This window comes from Schistocerca piceifrons, chromosome 1, assembly GCF_021461385.2.
Source record: "Schistocerca piceifrons isolate TAMUIC-IGC-003096 chromosome 1, iqSchPice1.1, whole genome shotgun sequence".
Taxonomy (NCBI): Eukaryota; Metazoa; Arthropoda; class Insecta; order Orthoptera; family Acrididae; genus Schistocerca; species Schistocerca piceifrons.
In genome coordinates, this window is record NC_060138.1 from 755023828 (window position 1) to 755041665 (window position 17838).

The window sequence follows — 17838 nt, forward strand, 5'->3', positions numbered from 1 at the left end:
TGTAACCATTGATGCCACACACAAATATTCCGCACGTCCAGGGCCTCGCTGCGATTGAACACTTCCTTTCACGCCTATCACCTGCCGCCCTACCTAAAACCTCTTTCCTCATTACCTTCACTTCACTTTCGAAGGCCAGAAATGCCAACAATTAAAGGGAACAGCCATGGGTACCAGGATGGCCCCCTCGTACACCAACCTATTTATGGGTCGCTTAGAGGAAGCTTTCTTGGTTACCCAGGCCTGCCAACCCAAAGTTTGGCACAGATTTATTGATGAGATCTTCATGATCTGGACTCTCAGTGAAGAAGAACTCTAGAATTTCCTCTCCAACCTTAACTCCTTTGGTTCCATCGGATTAAACTGGTCCTACTCCAAATCCTATGCCACTTTCCTTGACGTTGACCTCCATCTGTCCAATGGGTAGCTTCACACATCTGTCCACATCAAACCCACCAACAAGCAACAGTACCTCCATTATGACAGCTGCCACCCATTCCATATCAAACGGTCCCTTCCCTACAGCCTAGGTCTTTGTGGCAAAAGAATCTGCTCCAGTCCTGAATCCCTGAACATCAACAACCTGAAAACAGCTTTCGCATTCCAAAACTACCCTCCCGACCTGGTACAGAAGCAAATAACCAGACCCACTTCCTCATCCCCTCAAACCCAGAACCCCCCCACAGAAGAACGCCAAAAGCGCCCCACTTGTGACAGAATACTTTCCGGGACTGGGTCAGACTCTGAATGTGGCTCTCCAGCAGGGATACGACTTCCTCAAATCCTGCCCTGAAATGAGATCCATCCTTCATGAAATCCTCCCCACTCCACCAAGAGTGTCTTTCCGCCGTCCACCTAACCTTCGTAACCTGTTAGTTCATCCCTATGAAATCCCCAAACCACCTTCCCTACCCTCTGGCTCCTATCCTTGTAACTGCCCCCGGTGTAAAACCTGTCCCATGCACCCTCCCACCACCACCTACTCCAGTCCTGTAACCCGGAAGGTGTACATGATCAAAGGCAGAGCCACGGGTGAAAGCACCCACGTGATTTACCAACTGACCTGCCTCCACTGTGAAGCTTTCTATGTGGAAATGACCAGCAACAAACTGTCCATTCGCATGAATGGACACAGGCAGACAGTGTTTGTTGGAAATGACGATCACCCTGTGGCTAAACATGCCTTGGTGCACGGCCAGCACATCTTGGCACAGTGTTACACTGTCCGGGTTATCTGGATACTTCCCACTAATACCAACCTATCCGAACTCCGGAGATGGGAACTTGCCCTTCAATATATCCTCTCTTCCCGTTACCCACCACGCCTCAGCCTCCGCTAATTTCAAGTTGCCGCCGCTCATACCTCACTGGTCATTCAACAACATCTTTGTCTCTGTACTTCCGCCTCGACTGACATCTCTGCCCAAACTCTTTGCCTTTACATACGTCTGCTTGTGTCTGTATATATGTGTGTGTGTGTGTGTGTGTGTGTGTGTGTGTGTGTGTGTGTGTGTGTGTGTGTGTGCGCGCGCACGCACACACACGAGAGAGTGTATACCTGTCCCTTCTTTCCCCCTAAGGTAAGTCTTTCCGCTCCCGGGATTGGAATGACTCCTTACCCTCTCCCTTAAAACCCACATCCTTTCGTCTTTCCCTCTTCTTCCCTCTTTCCTGATGAAGCAACCGTGGGTTGTGAAAGCTTGAATTTTGTGTGTGTGTGTGTGTGTGTGTGTGTGTGTGTGTGTGTGTGTGTGTGTGTGTGTGTGTGTGTGGGGGGGGGGGGGGGGGTGTCTCAACATACCAACGCTTTTGTTTTGGTAAGTTACATCATCATTGTTTTTAGATATAAGTTATGTAGTGACTGTAACAAAATTAATTTTCAAGCATGATGAATGGTTCATCAGTGAGGTTTTGATAATTATATAAAATTGGGACACCGTAATTTTCAAATGTGCTTTTTCAGCCAAACTGAACAAAAAAAGTATAAAAGTAAAACAGATAACTAAGTGCAGAGTATAATCTATTTGGAGGGAATGCACCAATGGTTCCAGGCCATAGAACACAACCAGTTACTACTTAGCTACACCTTCCTACACAGTGATTGACTAAACAGTAACATCCACCTGAAATCCTACTTCTTCTACTACTTTTTATTTAGGGGCAATAAATGGCAGAACCCAGAATCAATACGTCAAATGGTATATGGTAGGTATTTCTCTTTGAGGGCAACAGCATGGTGGAAATTTGGGTGTGGATTGTGTTGGGTATGAGAAAAAAATTAATACAGTTCTTGAAGGTACCTCAAATCACAGACTTGTTTCAGTAATAAACAAATGGTATTCTATGGAAATCATTCTATTATATTCACTAATGCGTTCACACACTGATGAAGACGTGGGGAACCTCTATGAAAAGTAACTGAAGAACAGTTCTGTGTGGGAAATTTCAATGAGTATGGATTGAAGTGTTTGCTCAAATCTTTTTTTGTGTAAAACGTGTGATCACAACAAATGCACAGTACGATGGAAAACATGACATGCTGTTAGATTGATAAGAAGTGTACAAAAAAAACCCGAACTGTACAAACCTATTTTCATTAGCAATGTAATTTTCAGAAATAAATTTGACTCACAAAATGTAGGTGTCAAAACATGTCTGGTAAATAAAGAAGAAACATATTGTGTTTTGCATCAGACAGGGTTTAAAAAAAACCCTAAAATTCAGATATGATGCCAACAACGAAAAATTCAGTACATTAATACAGTTTGCTGAGAACAATATGTTTGATCTTGATGCATCTAGAATCTGGTAAGGAACAAATGAAAACAAAGCTGGATGAAAGCAGTCTCACCGGGATGGATGTCAGAATTATAGATTTTGAGAATTTATGTAAGAATAAGGAGGTACACCAGGTTACATTAAACAATAATCTCAGTATCATAGAAAACAAAGATCATACAGATGCTGATGAAGGGACAGAAATATTTAAGAAAAAAACTCATGTAAAGAGAAAAAGATATTGTTCTAGAAAGAATGCAAAAGAAAACGAAATATAAAAATGGGACAAGACAGCTATTATCAAAAAGACTGGAGTTTTAAGCAAATGCTCGCAGTATGAAAATGACTGATACATTTATTGCACAAAGCTGTTTAGAAATGTCTTCAAGCGGATGTGAATAGATACAATGAAAAATCTTGTAAAATTAGCAAGTGAATACAATAGGGGTATGGAGGAAGCTAAATACAACTTTATGTTGGGTAGACAACTGATGAAGTGGGATGTCTACCACTTAATCAAGATGGAAGGTGACACAGTAACTAACAACACAGAGGAAATTGCACAAGCACTCAAAGATTTCTTTGAAAGTTTATATATTTCAAGAGATGAACCAGAAACAAATCCTGGGAGTAATGCTGATGAGATATATAAAGCCATTCAGGATGTGAACAAAGAAAATATAATTTGGGTGATTATTTTTCAACGTGAGTGACTGAAGCTGGTGGAAAACTTCAAAAATTATTTAGAGAATGTCTGCTAAAGAAAAGAAAGTTCCCCAAAATTGGAATAGTGCTGTAAATTGCCTACTTAATAACAAAAGCTACAGACAAGACAAACAGTAGACTTATCAGCCTCTCATCATCAAAGTACTAAACATTCATTAAAACCATTGCCAATTGCATAAAAAAATGGATTTTAACCAAGCAAAGAAACAGGTTGGTTTTGGAAGTGAAATGCTGAAGAATATGTACAACAGTCTCATAGCTTCCATTAGACTATCATACTGAGATACTCAGAATTGCATAAATCTGGCAAGACAATTGCCTATCATCAAAATCATTCTCAGCAGCTCTAAATATCTCAAGATTGGAAAATAATTAATTAAAGTTATTTTCCCATTTCAAGGATCGATAAATCATAATGATGTGGCATGACTCATTTTATATTTACATCACAAATTATTTTATAATGCTGATAACTTCTATAATAAATGGTAAAACTTATTGCAGGAAGTTTTAAAGTAGGCCTGAAAATAAATCACAGTGAGAGTAAAATAATGTATAACCATTACATCAGAAAGAAAGTGATACATATTAACAATGAGCTTCGAGAATCAGTTATGAGTTTCATATTTGGGGTAGTTGTAGATGAGTACATGTGGCTTGGAGGGATCCAAAGGAAGGGCTGTAACATAGCCATTGAAGTGATGCATGTTTATCTCTGACTTGCTCTGCTGATAGGTGATCACTTATGCTCTTATTTACAGTTTGGCAGTGACCATTCAATTTGATGGGCAGATGATTAGGGTGACATGACTACTTTCATGGGTGTGGCCCTCACTCTCTGATTTGGTAGGATATGCCTGTGACAGGACTGAAATAGGAAATGCTAGATGGGTGCTTGGGAGAAGGGGTGGAGAATCCCTTACCCTGTATGTTGCAGGTCTTGTTAAGGCCTTTGCAGATACGTATTAAACTCCAAATTAGTTCACAATCAGCTCTCCCACACTACGTTCACATTTGCTCCTAACACTCCCGCTACTACTACTAACCAGCTGAGACAGGAGTATCTCTTCCTTTTTGCCCAATACAATCCAGTTCTGAAGTAGCTACTTATGCCAGCACTCTGACAACCTTTTATCAAGTCAATAAATAAGGAACGTTCTACTAAAAAATCTTCGCATCTCACCTACAGTGATACTCTGACACTCACTCAACCTTTGAAACACAGTGGTCCATCCTTATGTGATGACTACTCCCAACCCCTTCATTGCATTGGGCTTATCAGAGTGAATGACTCAGGTGCAAGGCCTGTCTTATGTGTCCACCCAGAATATCTTATTCCAATCTCCCAACAATTGGGGTCACCTGTGAAAGCAATCAACTCTGCTTCAACTTCAATTCCACTTTTTGTGCCTGCTTTTCTTCCAACCAGCTGTGAACTAAACACTTGATTTCAACGGTTATGTCACAACCCATGTCATCTGTGAGCTCTCCAACAACATTGGCTTTCTCCAAAAGCTAAGCAATTTTCCATCTTTTCTAGATCCCTGTTTATTCTTTGATATTGCAATTGTTTGTCGCAACATTTTTTTTCCTCTGCCCACAAACACCTCCCACGCCTTCTCTATCTCTTCCCTCTCAAAATAGTTCCCATCTCTTCACTTCAGTTTACTGTATATGTCTGTTTAAGATGAGCTCTCATTCTCTCCACATTACTACTATTACTCTGTTCAATCCTCGTAATTTCCACCCCCACCCCCCCTACTTCACAGCATATTACAATATCTTCTTCTGCCTGCACCAGTTAGTTCACTGATGCCACTTTCCTATCTCCTTCTCCCTCCATCTTCCTCTCACATGCTCCACCAGGTAAAGCCCCTCACAGGAGTCACATTCATACAAAATGTACACGATATATTATTTTATACAATGATCATAGTAAGGCATTGGTCGTAGAGGAAACTAACCAATTAGCAACTCCTCCATTTGTTATCCACATTTTCTGGCCGTTGATGATGTATTCATCACCTTTCTTCTCAGCACGTGTTTTAACACCACTGACATCGGAACCAGCACCTGGTTCAGTAACACAGTATGCCTGTAAAGTAATGAATTCAGATAGTTTAATTACAAGAGAATGAAAAGCAGCTAACAGGACTACAGATTGATAGAAAATCCATGATAGAATAAAATATATACTTCAAGCTACATCACCACTCACCAAATTCATGGAGAAAAGAAAATTACTTAGCATTTTACAATGTCCTTTATCAGAGCACTCCCCTTCCCTATACACACAAAACAAAATATTAGTTGCGTGTAAGTTACTCCCCAACTAAGAACTTTCTCCAAAAGCTAAGCAATTTTCCATCTTTCCTAGATTCCTGTTTATTCGTCAGCGTCTCCAATTTAGTGAAACAGAAAATGACTCATAATTATTTTTTAAATAACCATTTTATTTCTGTCTTTTGCATGAATATTTTTCATTCACATAGGTGCAATAAGTGGAGTGTTATAACTGCTGGACACTGTACTGTAAGTAAGGAAGAAAGTTTTTTTGTAAGAAGCAAGTCACGAAGATCTCTTACACATACAACACTGTACAATATAATTAAAAATGTATAAAATTAAAAAAATTAATGTGAAGAATAACTATCTACTTTCAATGCAAAACTTCACAAGCTGAAATAAATTATAACACTTTAGATTATTAATTACTGGAATTCTAACATTCAATTATTGTAATACTTTTTTGAATATTTGGTTTTCATTATATACTTTCAGAAATTGGATGTTTGTACAACTGGCATATCAGATCATCAAAATCCCAAGGTGGTAGGAGGTCCCAGCCCATAATGCTAAAAATGTTCTCATCTGGAGAGAGATCCGATGACCTTCCTGGCCAAGATAGAGTTTTGCAAGCATGAAGGCAAACAGTAGAAACTTTCACTGTGTGCAGGAGGCATTGTCTTACTGAAATGTAAGCCCTGGATGGCTTGTCATGATGGGCAACAAAAATGGGGCAGAGAGTATCACTGACATGTTGCTGTACTGTACAAGTGTCATGAATGATGACCAAAGAGATCTTGCTATGAAAAGAAATGGCACCCCAGACTATCACTCCTGGTTGTCAGGCCGTACAGTGCGCAACAGTCAGGTTGGTATTGTACCTTTGTCCAGGGCATCTCCAGACACGTCTTTGACCTGGAGTCTCATTCACTGGAGCAGAATTGTCTTCAGTGATGAGTCCTGTTTCGAACTGAGCCCTGACAACCAGCAAAGTGCTGGATCTAGGCCATTTACAACTGCCTCTGCCTGATAGATTAGCCTGCTTTGATCTGGTCTCTTCTTAGGCACAATGGCAACAGGTGTTTATTACTTTCTTCTACGATCCCACCACAAAGTTGTTGATCTATAAAGTCTTCCATTACAGGCAGCTAATTTCTATTGGACATTTATTTCAAATGTCACAGAAATTGCAAGATCCCTCACATATTTATTAAAGAAAGGAGTAAAATTTCAATGATCTCCAGATTTCAAAACATTTGTAAGACTGAAATATTTAGTGACAACTAGTCCAGTTCTCGATTTTCCATACTATCAGAAGCAATTTATGATGTATCTTGATGCTAGCAATTTTGTCTTGGGTTGCATTTTAAGCCGGGAGGTACACAGACAAAAAATGCCCAATAGCATGTGCATCCAGATACCGCAAGAAGGCAGAGAAAACGTATTCTAGGTGGTGATGCGAGCACTTATACTAATTCCCAGTGTTATTTGTACTGATTGTGCTTCAAAGTAATAACTGACCACTCGGCCCTGAAATGACAAATGGGATTTAATAATCTGACAAGTTATCTCACTAGATCAGCATTACAACTGTGTGAATTCAGTTTTGCAGTAGTATGTCAACCACATAAATCACATGGAAATACAAATGGGCTTAGTCACAAAATATGCACCATAGAATGCACAGGGGGTTGATGCAAAAGAATGGCAAGAAGCACAAGGTGATGACCCAGAACATCGACAGTTCACAAGGCAACCACACTGAGCACAGAAAGACGGAAGGGGGGTGGGAGGGCATATAGGACGACAAGATGTATGTGCATAGTGGTACCACCAAAATTATGAAATGACATATTGAGGCAGGGTCACAATTCAGTTTTAGCCAGACACAGTTATCAATAAGCTACGGAACACAAAGTTGCACAAAATTACTGGTGGATTACATGCAAACAAGATGGCAACCATTATGTCAAAAACTGTGTTCCATGTGCACAAGAAGTGGGACTCAGCCATCAAGAAGTGGGGCTCATCCATCAAAAGGTTACATAACGGAGGTTACCAGAGGCAGATTAACAATTTCAGATGACTGGCATTGACATAGTATGTTTTCTTAAATATCTGTATGAAAACTTTATGTTCTAACAGTAGCTGATCCTTTTTTGCATTCTGTGTCCACCAGCTATTCCTAACCAGCACGCAGAAACAGTGACACAAGCAATGGTTAATGTAGGAACACTAAAGTTTGGAACATCTGAGACAGTGATAGAGGACCAAAGGATGAATTTTATGTCACATTTAATAAAGCAGTTGTGTCAATTATTATTCATTTAGAAATTCGGGACCATTGCGTTACACTCACAGGCAAACAGATGAACTGAAAGAAAAAAATGTTGAGTTACTATGTTAACAGTCATCACAATGATCACGTGCCCCACATTCTTACACAGTGGCGGTGTATAACTCAAAAATGCACAAGAGTACAGACTTATCTTTATACAAGGTTATTTCCGGTCAAAAGATGCCATCTGCTTTTGAGCTGCGTAAACCCCCTCTAGCAAAGTGGCCAGACACAATGAGCGCACGTGTGTGTGTGTGTGTGTGTGTTTTTATTCTACTTTACAAGAAGGCGTTTTGATCAAAAGTTTAAATGCATATCAGTCTTTTTGTTGTGCCCATCTGTAAGTCAATGTCTCCTCTATATGATGAGTAGCATTCTATTGTCATTATTCCATCCTGGCTTTTCCACTATTTGAAATACTTAATTTGTATGTTGCCCCTATTCAAAATTCAAAATTTTGTTACAAGTTCCGTAAAACAGTAATTTAAAGTTAGTTTCATGTTCCATGAATCATTTGTATGCTTGATTGTAATGATGTGGAATGAGTCATTTTACATTCACACTGCAGATTTATATGTAAATATGGCTACAGGCTGACCATTTACAAGCTTCTTTATTTCTTTTTTTATTAAAAAAGAAGAAAATACAGATGTGAGTACTTAATTTCTACCCATGACCTTTTACATATCATGAAAATATAAATTCTGCTGTGGAACAGAAGGAGTTGTCAAAGAAACTCTTTTCAGTTTGTTTTGAATCTTTCTTTGTCGTCAGACATTTTATACTCTTGACTACGTAATCAAACTTTTGGTGGTCACACAGTGCACCCCTTAAACTTAATATGGAATACTGAACCATTTTTCCTTCTGGTACTGTAATTACATACATCATAGTCCCCTATGGACTGTAGCAAGTTATTTACAACAAGCTTCATGAGGGAATAAATATACTGTGAAACAGTAGTCAAAATGTCTAACTCCTTAAACAGATGTGGTTGAGCAGGTATTAGTGTCATCTGTGTAAAGAACACTTTCTGGTTGTTGTACAAGGGCGATTTGAATAAAAACCTTAAAAGCGCTATAAAATTTTTAATTATAACAATGAACAAAACACACTTGTGTGTTATTCTTCAATGTACTCTCCCTGATGTTCAATTCACATATTCCACTGCTTTGGAAGTGCACAGATATCATGATGAAAGAATTCTTTTGATCATGCGTGTAGCAAGCCATGCATCGCGGTTTCCAGTTCTTCATCACTTTGAAATGCCTGACTCCCGTTGCTTCTTTGAGTGCACCGAACAGATGAAAGTCACTACGAGCGAGGTCTGGTGAATGACGATGTACCAGACATTCGAATTTAATTTCGTCAATAGTCTCAGTTGTGTTGCCATGCTGTAGCAATCCTCCTCAAGCCCGAAGTCCCCGTTTACTCCTGATTGCAGAGCGAAGTTGATTTTTCAGCTTGTCTGAGTGAGAAGTACTGGTTACTGTCACTCTATCCATGTAATGCTCCAAGATTATTTGATTTTAATTTTGAAAGAGAATGAGCATTACTTTTCCAGCAGATGGAGAGCACGGAATTTTTTTGGTTTCAGCGATGAGCTGTGATGCCGTTCTTTGCCTGGCCTTTTCACTTCTGGTTGGTGATAGTGGACCCAAGTCTCATCGCTTGTAACAGTTTTTCACAGAAATGTATCACCTATGATGTAGAAATGATTAAGACGTTCTTAACAGGCATTAACGGAATGGTTTTTCAATTCAGCAATCAGCTGACGTGGCACCCATCTTGCAAGATCTTACATTGTGAACAACATTCTGCACTGAGCCAATATTAATCTTCAAACTCGTGGCTGTTTTGTTCAGCGTTACAGGTCTGTTGTCCTTTACATGATCCTCTGCTAACACAATGTTCTTCTCTATCATTACTCAGTGAGCCTGCCCTGGTCTTGGGGCATTCTCCACAGAAGTCACACTGCTTTTAAACTTCCTACAACGCTCTTACATTTGCTACAACGACAGACATGAATCACCATATTGTATGGTCATTCTGCGATAAATTTAGATTTGTTTCAAATCTTCACGACACAAAAAATGCATCACAGATTGCTACTCAATGGTGGTGCATGTTGATAGTGGGATGCCATCCTGTTGTGGATGTTGCTGCCTTCTCCTGCATTGTAGCATCGCTCTGCCACCTGTCTATCACTTTCTGATACTCAAGGAATACTACTGCCACATACCAAGTCAGTCACACAACTTTTCAAAATTTCACAGAATGTTTAAGATTTTCATTTGAGTCACCTTTGTGTATTACATAGAAGGTCACTTACATATACTAGAAACAATACTGCACATAAGACTGAGCCTTGTGGAACCTCAAACGTGATTTCCTCTGGTGATTGGTTGAAAATTAGTACAACAGTACTAACTGCAGCATTATTAAGAGCTGTGAAACATAATTTCAGAATCCAAGCACCTTCCATGCCTTAAGCATGGAAAGTCCTGGTGGATGCTTACTTCAAATTTGTGTCTTCCGGGAAACAAGCCGAACACTTGTTTATAGAGGTGTGGAAAACTACCTTACAAGCAACTATCAAAGCTGGCCTGTGTTCCAGAGCAATTGTCACTAATTCACCACACTGATTCTACTTGGTTCTGGCTCACCTGCCTGCCTTATTTTGCCATCTAGTGTGCTACACATTGAAATACATGAAAAGGTTGTCTCAACCTAAGATCTATTTCAGTAATAAATAGGCTAGTAAACGTATCATAAACATGTTACAATGCAATTATTTCTTCTTGGTTATATTTGAGTTTTGTAGGAAAAATGAAGATCAATAAAAACAGGATATTGCCTGTTTTCCAACAAACCAGTTCAGTTCAACCAGTCAGTTACGAGAATTTGTAGTTAAAGTGAAGTTATCTAGAACAGACTTACAGCAAGAAGTGGTTCTTCAACCAGGCGCCCCAAATACTTCTTCTGCTGTTCTTTGTTTCCAGCCAAAATCACAGGCATTTGCTGTGAACAGAATAAACAATCAGTAAAGCACATGTAAGGGGCAGCTAAAAATACACAAAGATACCTAACTAAATATACCCAGACATTTGTCAAACAGTCCTGAGTAAGTTGTTCATGCACAAGGCACCCTTTCTTCAATTTTACTTTGGGGCATTCAAGCTACACCTGGAGTTATTATAAATAACATTCTGATTTAAACTTCACTTTACAGAACGGCTCCCAACCAACTTTTCTTTTGTGTTGTTTAAAGCTTAGTAAATGTATTTTTATCCAACAAACTAGGGATGTCATTTAAGTAGCATGTTGTATGAAATACCACAGGAAGCGTTTGCTTGTTCTGCAACATTATGGTGTTAGGTGGTCGTAGCAAGGCTTTAAGAAAAGTGATATTAAGGTGCATTCATCAACAGAACTTGAAAAATTGGAATGGGTTTCTACAAAAATATTCTTGAATACAAAATGGCCCATTTTTACAAACTATATTCAACATGAATCAGTAACATTTTAAACATTCATATTATATATTATTACTGCTTCTACTTTTTATTCTGAAGTTTACTGTGAAATTATTTTAATATTAAATATGTCCAGAAAAATAATAAACATTAGCCTTCTGAGAATCACCTAAAAAGCAATCATAACTTTAATTCAGTTATGAAAACAAAATACACAGAGCTTGCATTATAGTTTCAAATTTTACTGCTCACAGTCTGAGAGTGATACAGTTTTAAACTAAAAACCTGTAACATTACTAAAATGGGCTTTAAAAGCTCCCCTTCAAGCACTGCTCAATTGACTATAATATTGCGAGCAAAAAAGCAGCCACACCCATGAAAATACAAAAGCAAACAACAGGATGGATAAAAGAAAGGAAGAAAGCTCCCCTTCACACACACACACACACACACACACACACACACACACAGAGAGAGAGAGAGACAAAGAGAGAGAGAGAGAGAGAGAGAGAGAGAGAGAGAACTGGCAGGCAGTTACATTGTTCCAGCATTGTGACTGACTGAGCTGAGTTGTTATATTGTGTGTGCAGTTGAACGGCTGTAAGAGGAGACAGAAAGGGAGGTTCAACATACCAGAGAAAGTTCTCCCTGCAGTGGGAAGGAATGGTTACTGCAATGTAATAGCTCACATAAATACAATTTTGAACACTCTGTCATTGTTTACTATTACAGAGGGAGAAGCAACAATAGGTAATTCAAATAATACCCACAGCAAAGAAAAGTATTTAAATGTAAAAAATGAAGTCTCTCAATCTTTTTGTCACAGAAGTACAGTGAAACCTCTGTATAACGTTTTTCAAGCGACCACAAATTCTGAACACTGTATACAGGAAAACACTATAAATAGGAAGGCTTCCAAATAATAACTATAGGGCATTACTGAAGATAAGGATACCACTAATCAGCTTTGACAAATGGTGCCATAGATGACATTTTAAATTTTCACAATACTGTAATATGATATTCATTGCAAATGATCAATGTATCAAATGATTAGTTTTTTGTAATTGAAACGTGGGAACCGGTAGGTGGATTGGTGAAAGTAAATGGATCAGTTTGTGCTGCAGAAAGTTGTAACAGATTCTTAAGATATGACATCATTGTCCAAAGCCGACAGGTAGTATCCCGTTCTTCAGTTGACCCAGTTATAGAATATGAGCCAAATTTTGTGTATGATATACTGCACATATTACACAAAAACACAGTAGGTGGTACAGATTAAAAAAGAATGAGTTGCAAAAAAATTACTTTAATAATTAAATTATGAAATGGAACTTAAATTTGCACAAAACTCTAGGAACCCATGCAATGTGAAAATCACATACCTATGATTTTTTAAAATATTTAAGCAAGCATGTTTGTTTTCTATTTCTCCTTGACTTTATGGCAATCATTTATTGCTCATTCTGTCCTCAAGTCTATGGGCCATCTTCTTTGTCACTGTCACTTTCACTACCACTATTATTCTCCAAGCTTCTCTCTGCAGTCAGTCCCTCAATACTTTGTACTCCTGTGGTTGCCACGTTGTCATCCACAGCCACAAAGTCCTCAAAAGTGACAGAAACACTGCCTATTAATTCCTGAAACTCTTGCAAATCACTTGCAACATCTTCCACAGGAGCTGCCATCTCATTCTCACAGAATCCGCTTTTGTGAAACAGTTTTTAATAGTTTCAGCACTGACTTCCTTCCACAAGTACATAATTAAATTCATTGCCTGTAAAATATTCAGCTTCAGTTGTGAGCTCTGCTGACTTCCCGGTTTTCTTTGGTCCATCAAATTCAAGGCCTTTTATACAAGGGCTATATTTAACCTTAAGGGGTGTATTATTCCCAAGGTTGCAGGTGGCTGGTGCAGTTGGGTGGCAGGAAAATTACTTTCACATTTCTCAGAAAGGATACGTCTGGTGGATGTGCCGCACATCTATAAAACAGCAGCACTTTTCTTGCAGGACTCCCAATTTTGGCGTCAAATTCTCTGAGAAAACGTAAAAATATATCACTCGTCATCCATGCCTTGGCATTGTTTGTATATTTGCACAGAAACGTGGAAATGTTTTTGAAGCACCTCGGATTTTTTGGCTTCCTGATAACCAAAGGTTTCAGTTTTCCACTGCTATCGGCGTTTGTACACAACAAAACGGTAAGACATTTCTTGCTCTTCTTACCACCATGGCAATTTTCCCCATGAAAAGTAAATGTCCTATCCAGCATTAAACTGAAAAACATGCCGGTTTTGTCAGTGTTATAAATGTCACACAGTTTGTAGCCATGTATGAGATTAGGGAGAGTCTGCATCCACTGAGTTACAGTTGGTTCGTCCTCACTTTTACTTTCTCCTCATTCCGCTTTGTATACAACACCATGATGCTGTCAAAATTTATCAATCTATCCATTGGACGCCTTAAAATTTTCCATTCCTAACTGCAGTGATATTTGAAGCACCTTCTCCTTCAGAATAGTTCAGTTTATAGGAACGTTTGCAGCGCGTGCTTGCTGAAATCAAATTAATAAAACTTCCTCCATTTCGTCATAAGTCGATGGTTTCACACGCATACATTTCGAATTTCCACAATTCTCAAACCCTTCCATTATCGACGATCTGTTTTTCATAGTAGTGTTGAGGGGGCCAGTTCATATTGCTTCGCTAGCTCCACATGACTCGCACCAGGAGATGCCTCCACTTTTTTAATAACAGAAAACTTCTCTTCCAGAGAAATGTTCTTCCACTTTTCACTCATGTCCACTGATGAAAGCTTAAAGAAAAGTTATATCGAAGACACACTCTCACTAGACACACAAACTGTTTGCTGCTCAGCTCACACAACACGCTATGAATACAAAGCATCGACTGAAATGGCACCAAAAAGATCACAAGCAGAATGTGTGTCACATGTCATGTGACTGGGTTCTGCCACTGACATTTGAAACATGCTGAGCGTGGGCTTTCTGAGCCGGTGCAAACTGTGAATCCACAGAACGGAAAACTATGTGTTAACATCCAGTCACTTAAATGTTATAAAGAGGTAAATAATTGACCAGGGTTCCAAAAATATGAGTGTTACATGGAGGAAATTGTAATATAGAGGAAACTCAGTAAAGAGGAAAATTTAACATTGTTTTATGTGGGCTTTTAGTCGGGACCGAAAACAACGGATGTAATACAGAGGAAAACATTATATGGAGGAACGTTATAAAGGGATTTCACTGTATATTTATTTTCAATCCATGTTTGAATTTAAACACACAAGAGTGTGAAAGAACATCCCCAAGGTTCAATGCCACCAATTCGTATTGTAAGAATGCAGTGTCAAGTTATTGATTTGTGTTTGCATTAAAATTAAAAGTGATGAATGTTCAAAACTTGTAGTGCTAAAAATGAGGATAAAATAACATTTAGAATCCAAGCATGGGGCATGTTTAATCCTAATGTGTTGTAATTTCAAGGATATAAGTAAATGAAAAATTTTGAGACCAAACTTTTAACATCATAAGTTGTTTCAGATACACTTCTCAAATAATTAAATTCAGCAAGGTGGACAACCTACACTAAAATCAAACTGATGAACAGTATAAATCCATAATACTTATTACAATACATTTATTTTTTGTAAAAAAACATGTGAAGGGCATTTCTTAAGGTAACACTTGTCAAACTGATTATGCACTCTATAAAAAAAATGAAGATACACTCTACGTACACCAAGGCCACTGGCTTCCAAGGCTGTCATAATTCCCGTACAGCCATAGGCAAGTTCTTCAGCCATCATACAGCCATCAAAAACTCCTAATCCCAGTCCACCTGAAATTACAGTATGCATTAATCTGGTAGACTCATACCAATTTACAAGTTAGTAAGGCCAAGTATGCTTTTATGATCATAAGCATGAACCTGATGAGAAGAGCTGTCAAATGTTGCTAATTTCTTCTACAATGGAATCTTAATTTGTCAAAAGGCATAATGCAGCTGTACTGGGACAACAAAAATTGCTACACACGTCAGTACATGCAGGTACAGTAGAAAGAATAAGATGGTTTTAGCATCTGTTTAGTACCCAAAAAAAACATTTACCAGTTTGTTAATTCCAATGTAAGCAAATTATGGAAAATAATATGATTTGCAGTTATCAAAGTTTCAAACAGAATAAACAGCATACGAGTAGAAACTTCCTGGCAGATTAAAACTGCCTGATAGATCGAGAGTTAAATGTGGGATCTATGCCTTTTGCAAGCAAGTGCTCTATCAACTGAGCTGCTAAAACACAATTCACAACCCACGCTCTCTGCCTTAATTCTATCACTACCTCATCTCCTACCATCCAGACTTCACTGAAGTTCTACCTTGAACTTTGCAGAACTAGAACTCTGGGAAGAAAGGATACTGCAGAGACATGTTGTAGCGACAACCTGGGGGATGGGTCCAGAAGGAATTTTTAACTCTGCAGCAGAGTGTACACTCATGTGCAGATTCTTAGCAAATTAAAACTGTGTGCTGGACAGACTAACTCAGCTTCAGTCTGGCACACAGTTTTAATTTACCAAGAAGTATCATATCGGTGCACATTATGCTGCAGAGTGAAAAATTAATTCCAGTACAAGAGTTTGCTCTGAATTTCGTGAAGCTTCATGGCAGAATTTTTTCTTTACTTACTTCCAGGATATTTCAAACCCACAATATTAATGATGACCATAAGTACAAAATACAACTCACACTGGAAATCTGTCAGGAAGGTTCAAAATTATCAAGTCTGGCAATGGGAACTGTTTAACATTGTTGGAAGGGCAGGCCATATATCTGAGTAATTACAAGTAAGGACCATTACTTTTCACGTGTGTAACTGACCAAATAGATGTCAGATGACTACGGAGAACTTCCAACACCAGAAAACTGCAGGGAAATATAGGACGACCTGCAATGTATGGTGCTGGGACTGGCAACTGACCCTCAACATAATCAAATGTAACATACTGCACATAAATAGGCTAAAATACTCATTACTGTATTGATTAGGGTTTGGGCAAAAAATATAGAAGCATCTTAGAAATGCATATTTGAACATAAATGTAGATGCTAGCCAAGCCTGCAGGCTACGCAATGTCATATTTAACCATGAATGGCACCTGCATAGTGAACTCAATACACTGTCAATGTCAACTGTCTCCAGAACAATGTTCTGTGTAGTTGTGAGTGCTTTATGTAGGAGTTACATGAAGTCAAATGTGGGCAAGTTGTTAATGCTCATGGATGCTTCCATAAGATAGTCTAAGTGTTTGGTGTTTCAAAAGACGCTGTACCTAAGATTTACACTGCATACAGGGAAGACAGACAAGCATCATCTGCTAAGTAACAATGCAGATGAGAGAGTGAGTTGACCAGTCGGTGACAGACAGTCGGTAACAGACAGTTGGTGGCAAGGACTGTGACAAAAAATAAGAGGATGATACCTGCAAAAGTCATGCCAGTAATGAATGTTGCATACCAGAACCCTGTAAATGTGGTTCCCAAGCCATAAATCCACGCTAAGTTTACATCAGCCAAGTTTAAATCCGAAGAGTGAAACATGGGGGGAGGGGGGGGGGGGCGGGTGTTCAGTGATGATTTGGGTAGCCATATCATGGTATTCAATGGTGTCATTGTTACTCTGCAAGGCTGCGTTAATGCCAAGGGTTATGTGACCATTTTGGCTGATCATGACCATCACAAGGTACAGTGTTTGTTCACAATGGTGATGCTGTGTTTCAAGACGACAGGGCCGCTGTCCACAAAGCTTGCATTGTCAAGGTCTGATTTTGTGAGCAAAAGGATGGAATGTCACAGTTCTCTGGCTACCACAGTCACTAGATCTCATTATTATTGAGCCTTTATGGTCTGCTTTGCAGACAAGGATGAGTAATCACCACCCACCTCCATCATCGTTACCTGAACTTGCCATGATTTTGCAGAAAGAATGGTATAAGATTCCCCTAAAAACCGTACAGCACACCTTTATCCATTCTGAGATAATCGAAGCTGTTTTAAAAGCTAACAGTTTTCCTACACCATATTTAGGCACGACAATAAGTTGTATTTGTGATGTTTCCATACTTTTGTATAACCCCTTTATTTAAGAATATACACACACATTGATTTGAAGTGGCACAGCCACATAAAACTAATCACAGATAAGGTAGATG

At 38.8% G+C, this 17838-nt stretch overlaps 1 protein-coding gene across 1 annotated transcript in view; it reads right to left on the reverse strand.

Moving 5' to 3' along the window:
- LOC124712150 (probable medium-chain specific acyl-CoA dehydrogenase, mitochondrial) overlaps positions 1 to 17838 on the reverse strand; it is an 86367-nt gene that overhangs the window by 51698 nt on the left and 16831 nt on the right. The window contains exons 4-6 of the mRNA XM_047242450.1: positions 15366 to 15466; positions 11069 to 11149; positions 5469 to 5599 (exon numbers count right to left, since the gene is read on the reverse strand). Coding sequence (XP_047098406.1) covers positions 5469 to 5599; positions 11069 to 11149; positions 15366 to 15466 — 313 coding nt within the window. The remainder of the gene's footprint in view (positions 1 to 5468; positions 5600 to 11068; positions 11150 to 15365; positions 15467 to 17838) is intronic.